Source organism: Mesoplodon densirostris, chromosome 3, assembly GCF_025265405.1.
Source record: "Mesoplodon densirostris isolate mMesDen1 chromosome 3, mMesDen1 primary haplotype, whole genome shotgun sequence".
Lineage (NCBI taxonomy): Eukaryota > Metazoa > Chordata > Mammalia > Artiodactyla > Ziphiidae > Mesoplodon > Mesoplodon densirostris.
Genome location: NC_082663.1, coordinates 53402355 through 53421035, shown reverse-complemented (window position 1 = coordinate 53421035; position 18681 = coordinate 53402355). Strand labels below are relative to the sequence as shown.

At 35.2% G+C, this 18681-nt stretch overlaps 1 protein-coding gene across 10 annotated transcripts in view; it reads left to right on the top strand.

Moving 5' to 3' along the window:
- Positions 1-18681, top strand: part of ADAMTS6 (ADAM metallopeptidase with thrombospondin type 1 motif 6) — a 292238-nt gene that overhangs the window by 20044 nt on the left and 253513 nt on the right. For all 10 annotated transcript variants that reach the window (XR_009531448.1, XM_060092943.1, XM_060092946.1 and 7 more), the window contains exons 4-7: positions 5929-6097; positions 11906-12117; positions 12560-12643; positions 13161-13306. Coding sequence is in view for 9 of the 10 variants with exons in the window: in XM_060092943.1 (XP_059948926.1) it covers positions 5929-6097; positions 11906-12117; positions 12560-12643; positions 13161-13306 (611 nt within the window). In the remaining variant the exon portion in view is untranslated. The remainder of the gene's footprint in view (positions 1-5928; positions 6098-11905; positions 12118-12559; positions 12644-13160; positions 13307-18681) is intronic.

The following is an 18681-nucleotide window of genomic DNA, read 5'->3' as shown; positions in this document are numbered from 1 at the left end:
ACCAATGACCCCATTAGACTTTCTATTCATTTAGTTATGTTCATAGTTGCTTCTCTACTTTTTCCATTATTAATTCATCCATTCACCAAGTGCTTATAAGTACCTACCATGTAACAGGGACTGTTCTAGGTGCTAGGAGTACAACAGTGAACAAAACAAGAATCCCTGTTATTGTATACCTTACATTCTAGTGGAGGAGATACACAATAAGATAAATAAATAAAAATCATAATATGTTGGATACTGATAAGTTCTAATGTGGAAAAAATATTGAGTAAAGACCTTAAAAGGAATGAGGAAAGGAATACTGACATCTGAGGGATAAGATTTCCAGGTGGAAATTTTCAAGTACAAAGGTCTGATATGAGACTGTTTGAGGAAAAGCAAGAAGACTACCATGGCTAGAGCTAAGTGAGAGAGAGGAAGAGTAATGGAAGGTGAGGTTAGAAAGAAAACTTGGGGGCCAGTTGTTAGGTTTTAGAGGACACGGTTAGGATAGAATCAATGATGATTCCAGGCTGGGGGCCTGAGCAACTAGAAGAAAATAGCAGCCATCACATGAGATGAGAAAGACTCGGACATTAACTGAGATGGAAAAGCTGTAGGAGGAGTAGGTTGGGGGGTGGTATATATCATAACTTCAGTTAGACATGTTAAACTTGAGATATTGTATAGGATGCTGGGTATACAAGCCTGGAGTTCAGGAGAGAGATGTGAGTTATGAAGTTATTTTGGGGGTCATCTATATAAATATAAATGACATTTAAAGCCAGGAGATTATATGAAATTGCTTAAGGGAGAGTATATATAGAATAAATAAGAGGTCTAAGGACTGAGCCTTTGGGTGCTGCAAGGGGTTAGGGAGGTTGGAAAGATGTGGAGGGGACAGCAAAGAACAGTGGAGTGAGAAGGTTGAAGGAAAACCAGGCAAATATCCTAGAAGCTAAGAGAAGGAAGTATTTCAAGGGAAAAATGCTGCTGAGTCAAAATAAGAGTATGACTGAAAACCAGTCATTGAATTTATCAGTGAAGAAGTTATTGATGACCTTGGCAAAAGCAGTTTTGGTGAAGTCACAGTGGGGTTTGGAAAAGAGGCAAAAGCCTGATGCGAGTAGGTTTAAGAAGGAATGACAGAAGAGTAAAGAATATATAGACAATTATTTTGAGGAGTTTTGGAAAAGCAAGAAATGATCAGTTGCTGCAGGCAGAAGTGGGAGTCTTTATCATTTTGTTTTATAAAAATGAGAATGATTGTGTAAAGAGAAGAGAAATTTCTGGGGTGAATTCTTTGGTAGGCGAGAAGGGATGAAATCATCTACATAAATCAAATAATTGTTCTTATCTAGGAGAATGGACAGTTCATCCATAATAACAGGAAATAATATAGAACATATGGACATGAGATGCAGGTAGGTTGGTATTTGTGGTTGTAGAAGTTTGCGGGAGGCTGTGTGCTGTTTTCTATTGGAATGGAAGATGGAAAGATGAGGTGTTAGGGGATTAAGTAGAGAGGAGAAAGTATGAAATATTTATCCCAGAGAGCAGGATACTGAATGAACTAGAGAAACATAGTATAATTGCCATGAAGCATCAAAGACACAGTTGAGATTTATGATGATGAATTTAAAGCAAGGCTAGTCTAAGGTAAGATAGACAAGATATTCAAAGGAGAGGAAGCCAAGGAAGTGAGAGGACAGGGATTGAAGAGACCATCTAGGTAAGTAGTTCTTAAGCTGGGGTCTATGGATAGAATTCAGGGGGTTTGTTAACTGGAATGGGGAAAATTTCATCTTTACCTTCACTAATTCTTAGGTGAAATTTAACATTTCCTTCAGTTAACAATATAGGTAACAAGCCAGTAAAGTAATAGCAGTACCTGTAACTTTGTCTTGATAGAAATGATATTTTCATATCATGTTACAGTTTTTGCAGGTCCCTTAAAATATTATTTATGTTAATCACTATTGTGAAATTATAGTAATTAGATCTATTGCAAAGCTTCTTATTTAAAGTGTTACAAAAAGGCATATGTATTACTATATTATATTTTAAAAATATTTTGATAACTGTATTTCATTATAAGTGGTTTTATTTATAATCCTATATATTTCTTTTGCATTTAAGATATTATTCTGAGAAGTGGTCCCCAGGCTTCACCCCTAGACCTTCAGAGGTATTCAGGGCATGTGCACACACACAAATTTTAAGAACCAATGATATAAGAAGATACTGAAGTCAACAATTATTCAGGAGTGGTATTGCAGAGGGTGACAGTGACCCAGAAGCTAAGATCTTTGAGGAATGAGGAAAGTGACTTTGGGTCAGTAGATAACTACAGCTAGCAGAGGGAGAAGGTGATGGTATGGGATTTGAAGGTGGTAAGGTTTTTTCTTTTTTTTTGGAGGAGAGAGGGATAATTGTTTAGAAATGGCAATGAGTACAAGAACTCTTAACCCTAACTCCAGGTCCAATAGGAGGTATGTAGGAGAGAAAGTAGCCACCATTCCAGAAGATTACAGGGAAGAAAGAATGTTATCTAGGGAGATTCAGGTTTTTGTTTGAGCAAGATGAAGTGAACATTCACAGATGAGGCTGAGTGTATAGGAGATTTTGTATATAATTGACCCTTAGTTTGAGAGGGCACAGCACAAGTGTTTTAAATGGTGAAGGGGGAAGTAGAAGATGGGATCAGAAAACATGATGTACTTAACCATATGGGGAGTAGAATCCAGGGGATGGATCTTGGGCATTTTGGAGGGACTGGCATGACAAGGCAAGGGGGCATGATGAGATTTATCCTGATGATCCAGAGGCCAACAGTGTAGAGGTGAGTGGGAATGCTGAGGGAAGTGGGAGTTGGGCTCTTGCTAGGCATGCACAGATTTCTGGGACTCCCACCTAACTCAGGTCCTCTATCATCTGGCCTCCAGCACCTTTCTAATTTCATAATCATTTTCCCCTTCCCTCCCTTTAGCCACAGTAGCTCCTTGCTCTTTCTCAAATACTGCATGCATGCTCCTACCCCATTGCCTCTGCATTTGCCATTCCCACTGTCTGATCTCCTCTTTCCCAAGATATCTGTTTGGCATGCTCCTTCACTTTATTCAAGTTTCTGTTCAAATACCTTATTATAGAGGATGTTCCTGACCATTCTAAATAGTTTATATAATTCTCTCTGTCCTCTGATTACTTTCTGTCCTCTTACTGCTTTATTTTTCTTCTTGACATTTCTTACTACCTGATTGATTATTTATTTATATAATGAATGAATGACTTTTTTCTACCTCTTCCCACCAAAATGTAAGCTCCATGATAGAGCCAGAACTTTGGTTTTTTCACTTTTGTATTCCCACCACCTAGAACAGTACCTGCCATGTGATAGTGTGATAGGCACTCAAAACATACTTGGTGAATGAATAGACAAAGTTACAAGCACCCCTCAGGGGACTTCCCTGGTGGTCCAGTGGTTAAGACTGTGCTCCCAATGCAGGGGGCCTGGGTTCGATCCCTGGTCGGGGAGCTAAGATCCCACATACCGCAACTAAGCCCACGTGCCGCAACTAGAGAGCCTGAACGCTGCAGTGAAGACCCAGCACAGCCAAAATTAATTAATTAATTTAAAAAAAAAAAGAAGAAGAAGAAGTAACCCTCAGAGGATAAGGGAATTATAGTGACTAAGAGTCCAGTCTCCAAAGATAGTTGAGTGAATTTGTTACTTAGCTTTGCTCAGTATAGGTTTCTCATCTGCCAAGTAGACCTGATAGTAGTACTTACTTCATAGAGCTATTAAGATTAAATGAGATAATGAATGTAATCATTTTACAGAGTACCTAACTCTGGATTTTCTTCCAGAGCCTTTCCGTTCTTGAAATTAGAGATTTTATTTACTTACCAAGTTTCTGACTCTATTTTTCTCCAGCAACCTGAGTTTTTTGCTGAGGACCTTTTGACATCTTCTGCCCACAGTCCAGCATCACATGACCTTAGTGCTCTCCCCTTTCTGGGCAGTACTCTAGACACTTATCAAAGCTTCTTATACAAGCCCTCTTTTCTGCATGCGCCCTCTTTTCTTCAGGAGGCTTGCTCAGTTTGCTATTACTTTGTTAATCTTGATGGTAAAGTAATTCATGATCAGGTATTAGAGTCTGTTACTGGCGTATTATATTATTCCTGTCAGTATTTGCATTTAATTTAGGGACTAATATCCTTAAAGTAAAGCAAACAGTGGTGAAAATAATGTGAAGTGACTAGGTCTGCTTTTTTGTTTTTTGCATTCTTTAGCTCATTTCATGTAGGTGGCTGCCAACTTCATCTGTAAGTTAGAGCAGCTCTGATTATGTCTTATTTTTCTTTCCAAGCATGTGGTACTTAGCATGAATTTCCCTAAACAGAATCATAGAGGTTTAGATTCAAAGGGATCTTAGAGATTATCTGGACCAGAGGTTTTTAGCTTTTTTTTTCTTTTTAAATCGGCAAAATTCTTTTCTCAAATGAAATGTTATGTGGAAACTTAATATATAGATTAATAAAAGCACAGCTGATTCCTAATCCCAGGAATCCAAGCCATGTAGGTCTACCTTTGTTGTCTGGGGCAGTCCCCTAAGGGCACTTCCATGGAACCCTTAGGGCTCCCTAGAGTGCTGTTTTAAAACCACTAATTTACACCAACCCTTTCATTTTTCCAGCTGAGGAAATACGCTCACAGAGTTTAGTTTTATCCAGTGTTACAGGGTAAATTAGTTGGGTTAAGAACAGTCCTCACATGTGCCATTCTTAGGAAAACACTATTAGACAAGGATGGACGTTCTTATTTCTGATGTAGATAACTTACTATCTCATTTCTTTTAATCAGCAAATTTTATTTGCTGTATATACTACATATGAGACATTTTCTGTGGGTGTAACTGATACCAAGAAACCCTTTCTTTAAGAGAGCAAATAGTATGGTTGGGAAAATAAAACATGCAGTTGGAAAGTTATACCAAATTTAAATACAGATTCAAGACTTGAGATGTAGCAAAGCATAATAGAATTAATTAAAAATAAATGATACCAATAATAAGCTCTGTTGGAGATCAAAGGAAGCTGAAGCTACTGCAGTTGGACTCAAAAAAGTTTTAAAGAGGAGCTATGACTGAGCTAAGTAGGAGATGTAAGGCAGTATAATACTGTAAATAAGAGCAGAGCTTTGTGGGAGTACCAGTGCCTTCACTTACCTCTATATAATAATGGGCAGGTTCTTAACCTCTGAACCTATTACTTCATCTACAAAATGGGGATGTATGGGACATATATGAATTAAGCACATATATACTGGTGTAACATAAAACTTTAAATGGGAGTAGTTTATCACAATAGTTTATTTCTCCCTTATGTGTGTCTACATTGGACAGCTTTCCATGAGATCAGTCAGGGACCCATGTTCTTTCTCTTTTGGCTTCCACCTTTCCTAGGTCTTTTGTCAGAGAGAGTAGAGAATTCCACTGGAGAGGTTCTCAGGGGTTGGGCCTGAAAGTGGTATATGCTCTGCCTATTTTCTATTGGCCAAAACTCAATTACAAAGCTATACCTAAACACATAGGAGTCAGTTGAGTTGTGTGCACAATTTGGAAAGGAAATAGGTCTTAGTGAGCATACAGAGGTCTCTGCTACCTCACATCGTTATTGGGAAGATTAGAGGAAATAATGTATGTGTTATGCTTAGTACAGGGCATAGCATGTAAAGGTATTTAAACATCCTTTTTAAAGAATAGGAAAATTTAAATAATGTTTTGCTGAGTATAGATAATTCACTAAATTTCTATTCACGTGTTTTAACCTCCTTTTTGGAGAGGTATCAGTTTATTTTTGACTCCTGGTAATAATACTAATTAATATTTAAAATGATTCTTCTTGGTAAATTCTTTGTTTCTTTTTTTTTTTTTTTAGCATGGTGTTATTGCTACAGAAGATGAAGAATATTTTATTGAACCATTAAAGAATACCACAGAGGACTCCAAACATTTTAGTTATGAAAATGGCCATCCTCATGTTATTTACAAAAAATCTACCCTTCAACAACGGCATCTATATGATCACTCTCATTGTGGGGTTTCGGGTGAGTGTGGGGCTTTTAGAAAGTATAGTCTTGTATTGCCACTTTCTTCTGGCACGTAAGGTAAGATTAATAATAAAAGTAAATAGGAATTTGAGTAATTAGAATGATAATGTCCAGAGTCCTCTTAAAAGATGTCACCTATTGATAGTTTTAAGTCAATTTTAGAAGCTCTTAAGAAGTCCATAAAATACAAACCTATGTAAAATTTGATTTTTTTTTTCTTTGAAGGGGAAACCTGATTTTATCCAGGTAATAGTTACAGCTTTCATGCACAGGTGTTCCATAGTACTCTGTGCTATTTGGTTTGCCTGATATTTTTATGCTAGTGATAGGAATCTAAACATTTGAATAAGACTTGAAGAGTCTTAAAGGTAGTATTCAAAGATAGTGTTAGTTAGAGTACTATAGAAATACATAATAGGGACAACAAACCTAGCCTTTAGTGGTCAAAGAAGACTTCAGGGAGGAAGTGACTTTTAAGCTGAGGGACTAATGGGTAGAGTGTTCCACATAAAGGGAATAGCATTTACAAAGGTTCTGAAACAAAAGAGGGAATGTCACATTCCAGGAACTGACAGTTCATATAACTGGATATTAGAGAAGGGGTGAGATTCATAGTGGTTGGGGGGGAGTGGTTTTGAGAGGTGAAACTGGACAGATAAGAAGTGGCCAAATCACAAAGGGCTTGTAAACCGCTTCGAGGAGTTTATCTTCAGTATACTGGAATCCCACTGAAAGGTTTTATGCAGTAGAAATACATGATCAGATTTGGGTTTTATTTATTTATTTTTATTTTATTTTATTTATTTATTTTTTTTTGCGGTATGCGGGCCTCACCATTGTGGCCTCTCCCATTGTGGAGCACAGGCTCCGGACGCACAGGCCCAGCGGCCATGGCTCACAGGCCCAGCCGCTCCGCAGCATGTGGGATCCTCCCGGACCGGGGCACGAACCCGTGTCCCCTGCATCGGCAGGCGGACTCTCAACCACTGCGCCACCAGGGAAGCCCCAGATTTGGGTTTTAAAAAGATTACTCTGGCAACCATATGGAGACTGATTTAGGGAAGAGAAAGACTAGCGTAGGGGGTTAGGAGGCAGTTTAGTCTAAAGATTAGAAAGCTTAGAGAAATAGAGGATATAGCATAGCATAGTAGAAAGAACATGGGCTTTGGCATACTTGTGGACAAATTATCCAACCTCTCTGAGTACTCCTTTCAGCACACATTAGTTACTCAGTACAATGGTAGCTATCATTATTATTGGGGTGAATTCTTCTAGCATTTAAAGAGCCACTATATTAAAAAAAAAAAGGAGTAGATTTATTCCATGTAGTTCTAGTAGCTGGAACTAGGAGCAGAATATTTCAGAAGGAGATTTCAGCTCAATACAAAGAAGAGTTCACCAACAAGTAAATTTAATAAAAAATAGAATGGGTTCAACAGGTAGATTTGTAAAAATGGAATGGGTTGCCTTGTGAATTAGTGAATGCATCACCCTCTGGTTTCTTCTCTGTATCTTTATAGGCTCTTTTGCTTCTCCTTCAAGTACAAGTGTTCTTTGGAGTTCTCTCCTCAGCTGACTGTTCTCATTCTCCATACTCTCTTCTTGAGTAATCTCTGAGGCTTTTAATTATGGGAGGTTCTTGTTGGTCAAGAATAATTGGTACTAGAAAAAGGTCACTTAAAGTGAATCTAGTTGAGGCATGAAATACAGTATCATGGTAAATAATGAAAAAAGGTTTGATTTGTCTTTGAAATGAATAAAGAAGCTAAACATATGGAAATAGTGTATCTTATATTTAACAAAATTTAGGCTATAAGTACAACTTTATATAAATTTTTTAAAAACTAGGATTCAAATATTTAGCTGTTTATTGTTATATAATTTTCCCACCATTTTTTCCATAACATGATGTTTAAAGATCACCTTTTGCAAAAATATTTAAAGATTTCATCATGTTCTGAAAGGTATCTCTTAACTGTTTGAGATTCAGGTTATCCTCTTTTGAAGTGCCTATTTCATTACTAACTGGTATTTACCAGGCAGAGCCTTATTTTTCAATGGTTTAGGCATGAATCAGACAGTTCTCCAAATCTACTTTTATTGCCATCATAGACCACTGAAATGACTTTCTATCTAGTCTTCCTATCTCCAGGTTTGTCCTTTTCTGTCTTTAGTCAAGTCTATCTCCTAATTCTGGCTTACACACCTTCACTGGCTTCCCAATAGTGGGATTATATTAGTAGCTCCCTAAATTCCATGGGAATGTCACTAGATGTTATTGGGGTAAAAATCACTTTATGTTTAATAAGTTTGAGAAATGTCTGGTTAAGAACTACCTTAATTGTGATACTAGCTCAACAGTGTCGTTCAAGTGAGATATGCATTTATAGGCATACACATTGCCAGTTAATCTGTTAATCAGGAACTCAAGTTTATATCAGAATATAAGATATGAAAACCCTCTTGACAGTGGGTATTTTTATCTCATATTCAAATATGAATTTTCCCATTCTAATTAGATTTAAGCTATTGATTAAAATTTTTTTATGAAAGTAATATCTGTTCTTTGTAGAAATTTTAGAAAATACAGGATAAAAAGAAAAATAAAAAAGAAAATGAAAGTTGCTCTTTTACCACCCAGAGATAACTGAATGTTCTTATAGTCTATTCATATAGATATTATTTTGTCTTTATACCTGCATTATCTACTTATGTATTTATTAAATAAATATTAATTTAGCATGCATATGCAAGACTATTCTCAGTGCTGGGATGCAGCAACAAATAAAGCAGGAAAAGTCCTTACTCCAAGGGATCTTATATTCTAGTGAGGAAAGACAGTTAACTAAATAAGCATTTAAACAAACATAAATACATGGCCAACCCTCAAGAAGTAGTAAGTGAGTAATGGAAAATAAACCAGATCAGGGACTTCCCTGGTTGTCCAGTGGTTAAGAATCCGCCTTCCAATGCAGGGGACGCAGGTTCGATCCGTGGTCAGGGAACTAAGGTCCCACATGCCGCGGGGCAACTAAGTCCTCGTGCTGCAACTACTGAGCCTGGGCGCTCTAGAGCCTGCACACTGCAGTGAAAGATCCCTCATGCTGCAACGAAGATCCCGCATGTCGCAACTAAGACCCGATGCAGCCAAATAAATACATAAATATTAAAAAAAGAAATAAAAATAAACCAAATCAATGAGATAATTTTGCATGGCTGTATATATTAAAGATATTTTGAGATTGATCAAAAACTCAAAATTATATTTCAGATGACAGAGATCTATGTACTTGGCTTTGGGGGAAAAGTTCTTTAATGTATATGTTTGTGGAGGAATGTTTTCTTTAACATTCAATACTCAATCCAGAATTAAACTGAGCAAAGCACATGTAATGAGTATCATTTGAACTACTAATCTCTATTTTGAAACAAAATAAAACAAGTCAGTTGTGTATTTTATTTTAGACTAAAAGAGATATTCATTACAGATCATTAAACTTAACGTTAAGCAGTCAGTTGACAATTATAAAATGTAGATATTGTTTTGTAATGATCTAATCATGCGGGAAAGATTTTAATCTTTAGAATGAAACTAAAGATGTTATCTTTTTAGATTTTATTCATTCAGTATGCATGTGTGTATATTACATATATTTATCAGACTACAAATCTTTTGAGTATAAGGATTATATCTTTTCATTTATGAATGTCCATCAAAGACACTGTATATATATATATTTCTGATGGAGCAATAGCCAAGCAAACTAACAATTAAAAAGCTAAAAAGTTGAAAATTGTGAATATGATGATAACAGCAGCTACCTTATACTAAATCATATCAAATGAGAAACACTATTGCTAAGTGTTTATGTTAGCCAATCATGGTCTAATTCTTTATACAATACTTTAAATAAAAATAAGGAGAAATTGAATGAGAGTGAAAATTATCAAAATAATGTAAATTCTATCCTGTATTTAGACATTTAAGCTGTCCAGCCAGAGGAAGGAGAAGACTAGGCATGATTTGAATACATGAGTGGTTTCACGATCACAGAAAACTGAGCAAGAGTAATTGGAGTAATGTTAATGCAGAAAAGATTTGGCTGTCTCATAACGATATTACCACAAACCCAATGGCTTAAGCAATACACTTTTATTATCTCACATTTTCTGTGGACCAGGAATCTGTGTATGTATAGGTTATTTATTTAACCTCAGCCAGGGCTGGGTTCTTATCCAGAGTCTTTACTGGGGAAGAATTCACTTCCTCACACCCATGGTTGTTGGCAGCATTCAGTTCCTTGCTGTCATAGGACTGAAAACTTTAGTTTCTGGCTGGTTGTTTGCCAGAGGCCACCTCTGGAATGTATAATGTACAATTCACCAACTTGGTTGTTTCCTTCCTCTAAGTCAGCAAGGAAATGACTTTAGTAAGATGCTACAATATTATGTAACATAGGTATGTAGTCATATACATGTAATCATGTACATCCCATCATCTTTCCTGTCTTCTGTTGGTTGGAAGCAAGTCACAGGTCCGGCTCATACTCAAGGGAGGAGATAAGGACACAGGAGGTTATGGGAGCCACCTGAAGAGTCTGTCTGCCACAGTGGTCATAGGGGAATACTCACTGGCTGTCTTGGGGATATGCTATTGAATTAAGAAGTAGTATATTTCTTCCTCTCTTGACCTTTAGGAATAAAGACACTCATTTAATTTATATGAGTTTCAAAAGTATTTGACTGATGCTTCTCGTGGTCATTTCCATCTCTTATTTCTTAAAATTTATAACTTCTCTCAAAGTAATTTTTAAAAGGGAAAGGCTGAAGAAAAACAGTATAGTGCCACTTTCTGTCAAGTAGATTATACAGATTACTCTAACTTTTTTTAACTAAATTTTTCAGTAAGTGGCGGTTAGAAAGATTTCCTGTTCAATATAAGGATATGAAAGTGAGGTATACAGAGGACCTGTAGTTGCTCAAGTTTATTAAGTGAAGATGAATATAAATGAGGCAAGTGTTTACAAATGCCATAGTACTAAAAGGTTTCCTCTGTGCTGAAGGACCAAATATCTAGAAATCAAAGGATAAAGCTGCAATCCACATTGAAATGTGGTTTAAAGTGAGTCATGTCGGAATCATTGTCTTTCAACTCTCAGTCTAATGCCATTGACCTCTAGGTTTTGGAAAAGGAATACTTTGGGTACTTTGTCAGGATAAATAGTTGTAGAATACAAAATTAAATGAAAAAGATAATTCACAGCCTTTTAGATTTGAGATTTCTAGAGCAGTATAGAATTGCTCTATTAAGATAGTTTAATAAAAGCATCTTACTTTAAAATAAATGCTCAAAAAGCATTTTAGGAATAGATTTTTGCAACATTAATATTCTTCATCAGAACTGTCTTAGGCTGTTTAGAAAGTCAATGCTTTAGTTGCTTTTTAAACAACTTTAAATGATTTTTTAAAGTACATATTCTAAATTTAAAAGTATTATGACATAATCACTCACTGGAAAAATATGAAATGATTATTTGAAGATTCCTTTTTAAAGTAAACTATTAGATTTATTTTGTTTTGTTTTCATGAGCAGTTGAATGTTATTAATTTTTTCAGGTAATATGTTTATTTTGAAAAATTTGAAGTTTAATTTTTTCACTACTGCATTTCCTCATCCCCTTCCCTCACTTTGAAAAATCTTAGTTTGTTAGAGAATTTATGAGAAGTATGTCTACATGAAAACTCCATGAATAAATACGTTTAATTAGTGAACCTATGTGAACTAGATAATTGTTTTTATTGTAGACCTCCTAAGAAGTGGCAAACCTTGGTGGTTGAATGACACATCTGCTTTTCCTTCTTCACTACCAATTAATGGCATACATATCCACCAGAGACAGAAGAGATCAGTAAGCATTGAGCGGTTTGTGGAGACATTAGTAGTGGCAGACAAAATGATGGTGGGCTACCATGGCCGCAAAGACATTGAACATTACATTTTGAGTGTGATGAATATTGTAAGTTTGATCCCTCTATATAATTTTTAACTTAATAGTTTGTTGTGGTTTTTGACTAAGGTCATGGATTTTTATTGTGAAATAATGATTTTGAGAATTAACTCATCGAAAGAAAGAATCGATCTATTACTTTTTCAGTTCCATGGAAAATAAATTTAAAGGTGACCTTATTGTTCATTTAGATCAGCTCACCCTCTTAATTAATTACTATGTTGTAATTCACCTTTAGGAGACAATTTTTCTTGAAGTAGACTTGTATAACAAATCTTTTACCAAGGCATCTTGAGGGTAGAGTTCTAAGTGATATGGGATAAAAGAATCTTTTTATATAAGCAGTGGTTAAATGGATGAAAAATTGTTTTACCACTTTAAAAATAAAATCAAACAATCACCTTATGATTTTTGTCTGACTTTGTGTCTTTTCTTATTTTCTGGAGGTCAGGTTGCCAAACTTTACCGTGATTCCAGCCTAGGAAACGTTGTGAATATTATAGTGGCCCGTTTAATTGTTCTCACAGAAGATCAGGTAAGAATGAGTTACTTTATAAATCTAAAGCTCTTAACAGACAGACTGTAGAATTATGTATTAAAGAATAATATATTTTATTATTGTTCCTCTTAGAAAGTTCTAGTTGACTATGACTTTCAGCTCTAAGCATTTAATATTTTAAGCAAATTTGAAAGAGTTTACAAGAATATACCTCTTATGTCATGTTAAAGCTATATGTATGTGTGTTAGCTATATGTTTCAGTATAAAGATGAGCATTTGCATGGCAGGACTTTTAACAGTCGTTTTGGTTGGTTTTGTAGGCTGATAATCACATATATTCACATTATCATTAAAGTTGGAACTGGAAAGAATGTCTGTTCAATAATACACTAAATTAATTCTAGGTCAAATATTACAGAGATTAAAATTGGCAAGAGGTTATTCCTAGAAACCACTACTTCTAATTATAGTCCCACTTTAGCCTTCAAAAGTTTTAACAACTGACCTTAGTAATTTGTTTGGAACATTTCTGGTATGCATGTTGTATTGCAGCCAAACTTGGAGATAAACCACCATGCAGACAAGTCCCTCGATAGCTTCTGTAAATGGCAGAAATCCATTCTCTCCCACCAAAGTGATGGAAACACCATTCCAGAAAATGGGATTGCCCACCACGATAATGCAGTTCTTATTACTAGGTATGGTTTGTTGCAAGTATTTTACCTTTGATTATTATGTTTGATATTGTAACTATATTTGGTTCTATCTAAAGCCTCATTCAGGTTATGAGTATAGAGAAAGCAAAATGGTAATTTATTATTCACCACTGAGAAAAAATATACTGCAGTATTGTTGTGTTTGCATTAAATGAACCAAATAAGAGAAAAGATTTAGAGTTGACTTAGAAATTTAATATATATCTTTTCTTCTCCTAAGGTCTATTCATAAATTTTAACTGGAAGCACATATATGTTTTATTAATTGAACAAAATACATGCTAAAAGCAAGATTGAAAAGTATGAGAAAAATCTGTTTTAAACATAAAAATGGGTCATCACTCTTGGTTATAAAATATATTAATTAGTCTTACCTCCAAATTGTTAAAATGGAGGAGGACATCAGTGGTTACTCAGTTTACTTAGATGAATGTTTATTTAATTTAAAATATTTTAAGAGATATAAAGAAGCATATTTACTATACTATATGTTGAATAGCTTTTCTCTCAGGCAAAATTATTACTTGATGATAACCCAGTGAATTCATATATTTCTTTCCTGTTTTATAAAACTGTATTCAGATCCATTTTCTCCTTACTCTCCAACAAAAATTCTGTGAAGTAGATATTCTTATTATTTTTCCCATGTAAGAAATGAGGAGACCAGTTCGAAATATTTAAGTGAAAGAGCAGGGCTCAAGCCCTGGTGATCCTGTCTTCTTTGATTATACTTTGCTGTCTGTCTTAATTTTTTAATACTCTAATCATGGTTGGTTAGAACCATGCTTAAATCATTTCAAGATTATTGTCTTTAGATCTCTTATTAGTATTTAAAAATGAAAACAAGTAATAACAAATAAACAAGCAAAATGGAAGTATTATTCTATCTTGGCTAAGTGGATTATTTCTTTTAATTTGCAAGGCAGTATTTAACATAAGCATCATCTGTGGTGTGCCCATTGACTCCACATTAGACTCTGTGGAGGGGGAGTATAAACTATACAGGATCAGAATCTTGAGACCCAGTAAGATAATGTGAATTTAGCTTTTTAAAAAATGTTCCTGTTAACTAAGTTGTAGAGTTAAAGTTTCTGAGTTCATTTATTTTTTTACAGTTACACTTATTTTAATTGACTTCATCTACCTCACATTGTAAACCAAAAAACTTTGATTATGATATGCTTGCTGAATAAAACCAACATTTTAAGGTTCTATATTCATATGTGTTGACACGTCAGTCTGATAAGTTCTGCAATTCCTCAGGTCTTGTGGTCTGGAATGGTTTCCAAATATATTTGAGGAGTTAAAAATATACTAGGAATTGTGCAAATATAGAAACTTTTGTGTAAAAATATATATGATATGATTAGTTTCAATGAAATTACTAGAGGAAAATATCTGTTATATATGTTTAACAGAATGATCACAGATATTTGCATTGGCATCTGTACTTATATTTATAAAACTCTACCTCTCCGCAAAAAAGGCAATGCCTAGTGGGCTCTTGATACTTCACATTTGTATTATTGTATCTGCATTGGATTTTTAACTTTTTTTTTTAAACCAATTTATTTATTTATTTGGCTTCCCTGCACCATGCTGCGCAGTTTGCGGGATCTTAGTTCCCTGACCAGGGGTTGAACCCAGGCCCCCCTGCAGTGAAAGTGCCAAGTCCTAACCACTGGACTACCAGGGAATTCCCGGATTTTTAACTTTTGCATCAAATGACAGGAGTTATACTAAGAGTGCACATTTATAAGTATTTGAGTAGGGAAATACATCTGGGCAGTTAGCCACCCTTTCTTTGTACTGGCTACAGCATTCAACTGTCTGACTTGTTACTCTGAATTGGCCCAGATATTTTTCTGATCCTCTGCAGAGCTCTTCTTTGCTTCTGTAAGCTACTTTGATTGCCTGTTTGATGTCTGAGATTTGAACACAAAATTTTCTTTTGAAACTTTTCTCCTGATGTTCAGATAGCACTAGAAATTATCTCAGAATTTAAAGAACAATACTACAAAAACTTCATACCTCATATCATTTTAGATCAGTTATGTAATGGAGGTTAGAAAAAATGCCCTTTGGGACAGTATAGAATGCCTTTTTGAATTGTTATTGAAGTCTCAAATTAACTTTTAGCTTACTTAAAAGTCTACAATTATCTTTGAATTATTAGGGCCACAGAGTGACTTACCTAAATGAGATGACTATCTGAGTATTATCGCTAATATTTAAGTTTTTATTGGTTGGGGGTTTTAACAGTTCTTGACTCTCCCTTATATATTTTGGATTTGTGAAATTGAACATATGTTTAAATCACAGTGCAACTTTTAGTAAAAATAATTATGAGCATTCCATAGATAATTCTATATTAACTTTGAAAATTGCTTCATGTAACTCACTTATTAACATGTTCAGGGTTGTGACTCCACAATTTAGAGGTAAGATCATGATTTATGTTTGCTCGAAATGTCAGCTCACTAGGGAGAATATATAATGTGTTTATCAAGAATTCCAGAGAAAAATTGATGGATATGTTTATCTATACTAGGCCAAATTTTGTCCTAGGGATTTAAATGTTTTAAGCAGAAAACCATTTGGAACCTAGTTACTTAGGTAATCATAGTTACTTTTGAAAAAAAGTATAAAAGCTCAAAATGTTATCTCCTCTTAGCAAATGATATTTTATTGTTTTATTTTATTGATATAATTTTAAAACAAACTGCTGTACAAAGATATCAGATCACCATAACTAGACAGAAAGAAAATAAAGAAGATTTAAAAATAAAATTTTGTTGTTTTATCTTGTATCAAAAGTATTAACACAAAAGAGCATATTAAAAATGATTAATATATACATATATTTAAATTTTTTTATATACATTTATGTTTATTTTTATGTGTAAGTATATATGTATATATAATATATAGTGAAATCTGTTATATATCAGCTAGCTTTCTCTAACCTTTTTTTAAAAAACTGAGGCTGGGAATTCCCTGGTGGTCCAGTGTTTAGGACTCTGTGCTTTCACTATGAGGGCCCGGGTTCAGTCCCTGGTCAGGGAACTAAGATCCCACAAGCTGTGAGGTGCCGACAAAAAAAATTAAAATTAAAACCAAAAAAAACCCTGAGGTATAATTGACAAACAAAACTGTGTATATTTAAAGTGTACAGTGTGATGATTTGATGTACATATACATTGTGAGCTGATTGCTGTAATCAAGTTAATTAACATATCCATCTCATAGTTATCTTTTTTTTTCTTTTTTTGGATGAGAATGCTTACGATCTACTCTCAACAAATTTCAAGTATACATATAGCATTATGTGTAGTCACCATGCTGTACCTTAGACCCTCAGAATTTATTCATTTTATAGCTAAAAGTTTGTGCCCTTTGACTAATGTCTCCCCATTTACTCTACCCCCCCACCCCCAACTCTGGGCAACTCCCATTCTATCCTTGGTTTCTATGAGTTCAACTTTTTTTTTTTTTAAAGAGTCCACATGTAACTGAGATCAAACAGTATTTATCTTTCTCTACCTGGCTTGTTTCACATAGCAAAATGCCCTACAGGTTTATCCACATTGTCACAGATGACAAAATTTCTTTCTTTTTTATGACTGACTAATATTCCAGTGTATGTGTGTGTGTGTGTGTGTGTGTGTGTGTGTGTGTGTGTGTGTGTATTTCACCTTTTCTTTATCTGTTCATCTGTTAATGGTCACTTAGGTTGTCTCCATATCTTGACTATTGTGAATAATGCCCCAGTGAATGTGGAGTACAGATACCTCTTCAAGATACTAATTTACTAATTTCACTTCCTTTGGGTATATTCCCAGAAGTGGGCTGGGTCATATAGTAGTTCTATTTAAAATTTTTAGGGAAGCTCTATACTGTCTTCCATAATGGCTGTACCAATTTACATTCCCACCAACAGTGTACAAGCGTTCCCTTTTCTTCATATCCTCAATACATTTGTCATCTCCGATCTTTTTGATAATAGACATCCTAATAGGTTTGAAGTGATATCTCATTGTGGTTTTGATTTGCATTTCCCTGATGATTGGTGACTTGAGCACCTTTTCATGTGCCTGTTGGCCATTTTTGTTACCTCTGGAAAAATGTCTGTTTAAATCCTTTGCCCATTTTTTTTTTTTTGCTTTATAACAAATTTAATCAGTTATACATATACATATGTTCCCATATCCCCTCCCTTTTGCGTCTCCCTCCCACCCTCCCTATCCCACCCCTCCAGGCGGTCACAAAGCACCGACCTGATCTCCCTGTGCTATGCGGCTGCTTCCCACTAGCTATCTACCTTACGTTTGGTAGTGTATATATGTCCATGCCGCTCTTTCACTTTGTCACAGCTTACCCTTCCCCCTCCCCATATCCTCAAGTCCATTCTCTAGTAGGTCTGTGTCTTTATTCCTGTCTTACCCCTATGCTCTTCATGACATTTTTTTTTCTTAAATTCCATATATATGTGTCAGCATACAGTATTTGTCTTTCTCTTTCTGACTCACTTCACTCTGTATGACAGGCTCTAGTTCCATCCACCTCATTACAAATAGCTCAATTTCATTTCTTTTTATGGCTGAGTAATATTCCATTGTATATATGTGCCATATCTTCTTTACCCATTCATCCGATGATGGGCACGTAGGTTGTTTCCATCTCTGGGCTATTGTAAATAGGGCTGCTATGAAATTTTGGTACATGACTCTTTTTGAATTATGGTTTTCTCAGGGTATATGCCCAGTAGTGGGATTGCTGGGTCATATGGTAGTTCTATTTGTAGTTTTTTAAGGAACCTCCATACTGTTCTCCATAGTGGCTGTACCAATTCACATTCCCACCAGCAGTGCAAGAGTGTTCCCTTTTCTCCACACCCTCTCCAGCATTTATTGTTTCTAGATTTTTTGATGATGGCCATTCTGACTGGTGTGAGATGATATCTCATTGTAGTTTTGATTTGCATTTCTCTAATGAGTAAAGATGTTGAGCATCCTTTCATGTGTTTGTTGGCAGTCTGTATATCTTCTGTGGAGAAATGTCTATTTAGGTCTTCTGCCCAGTTTTGGATTGGGTTGTTTGTTTTTTTGTTATTGAGCTGCATGAGCTGCTTATAAATTTTGGAGATTAATCCTTTGTCAGTTGCTTCATTTGCAAATATTTTCTCCCATTCTGAGGGTTGTCTTTTGGTCTTGTTTATGGTTTCCTTTGCTGTGCAAAAGCTTTGAAGTTTCATTAGGTCCCATGTGTTTATTTTTGTCTTTATTTCCATTTCTGTAGGAGGTGGGTCCAAAAGGATCTTGCTGTGATTTATGTCATAGAGTGTTCTGCCTATGTTT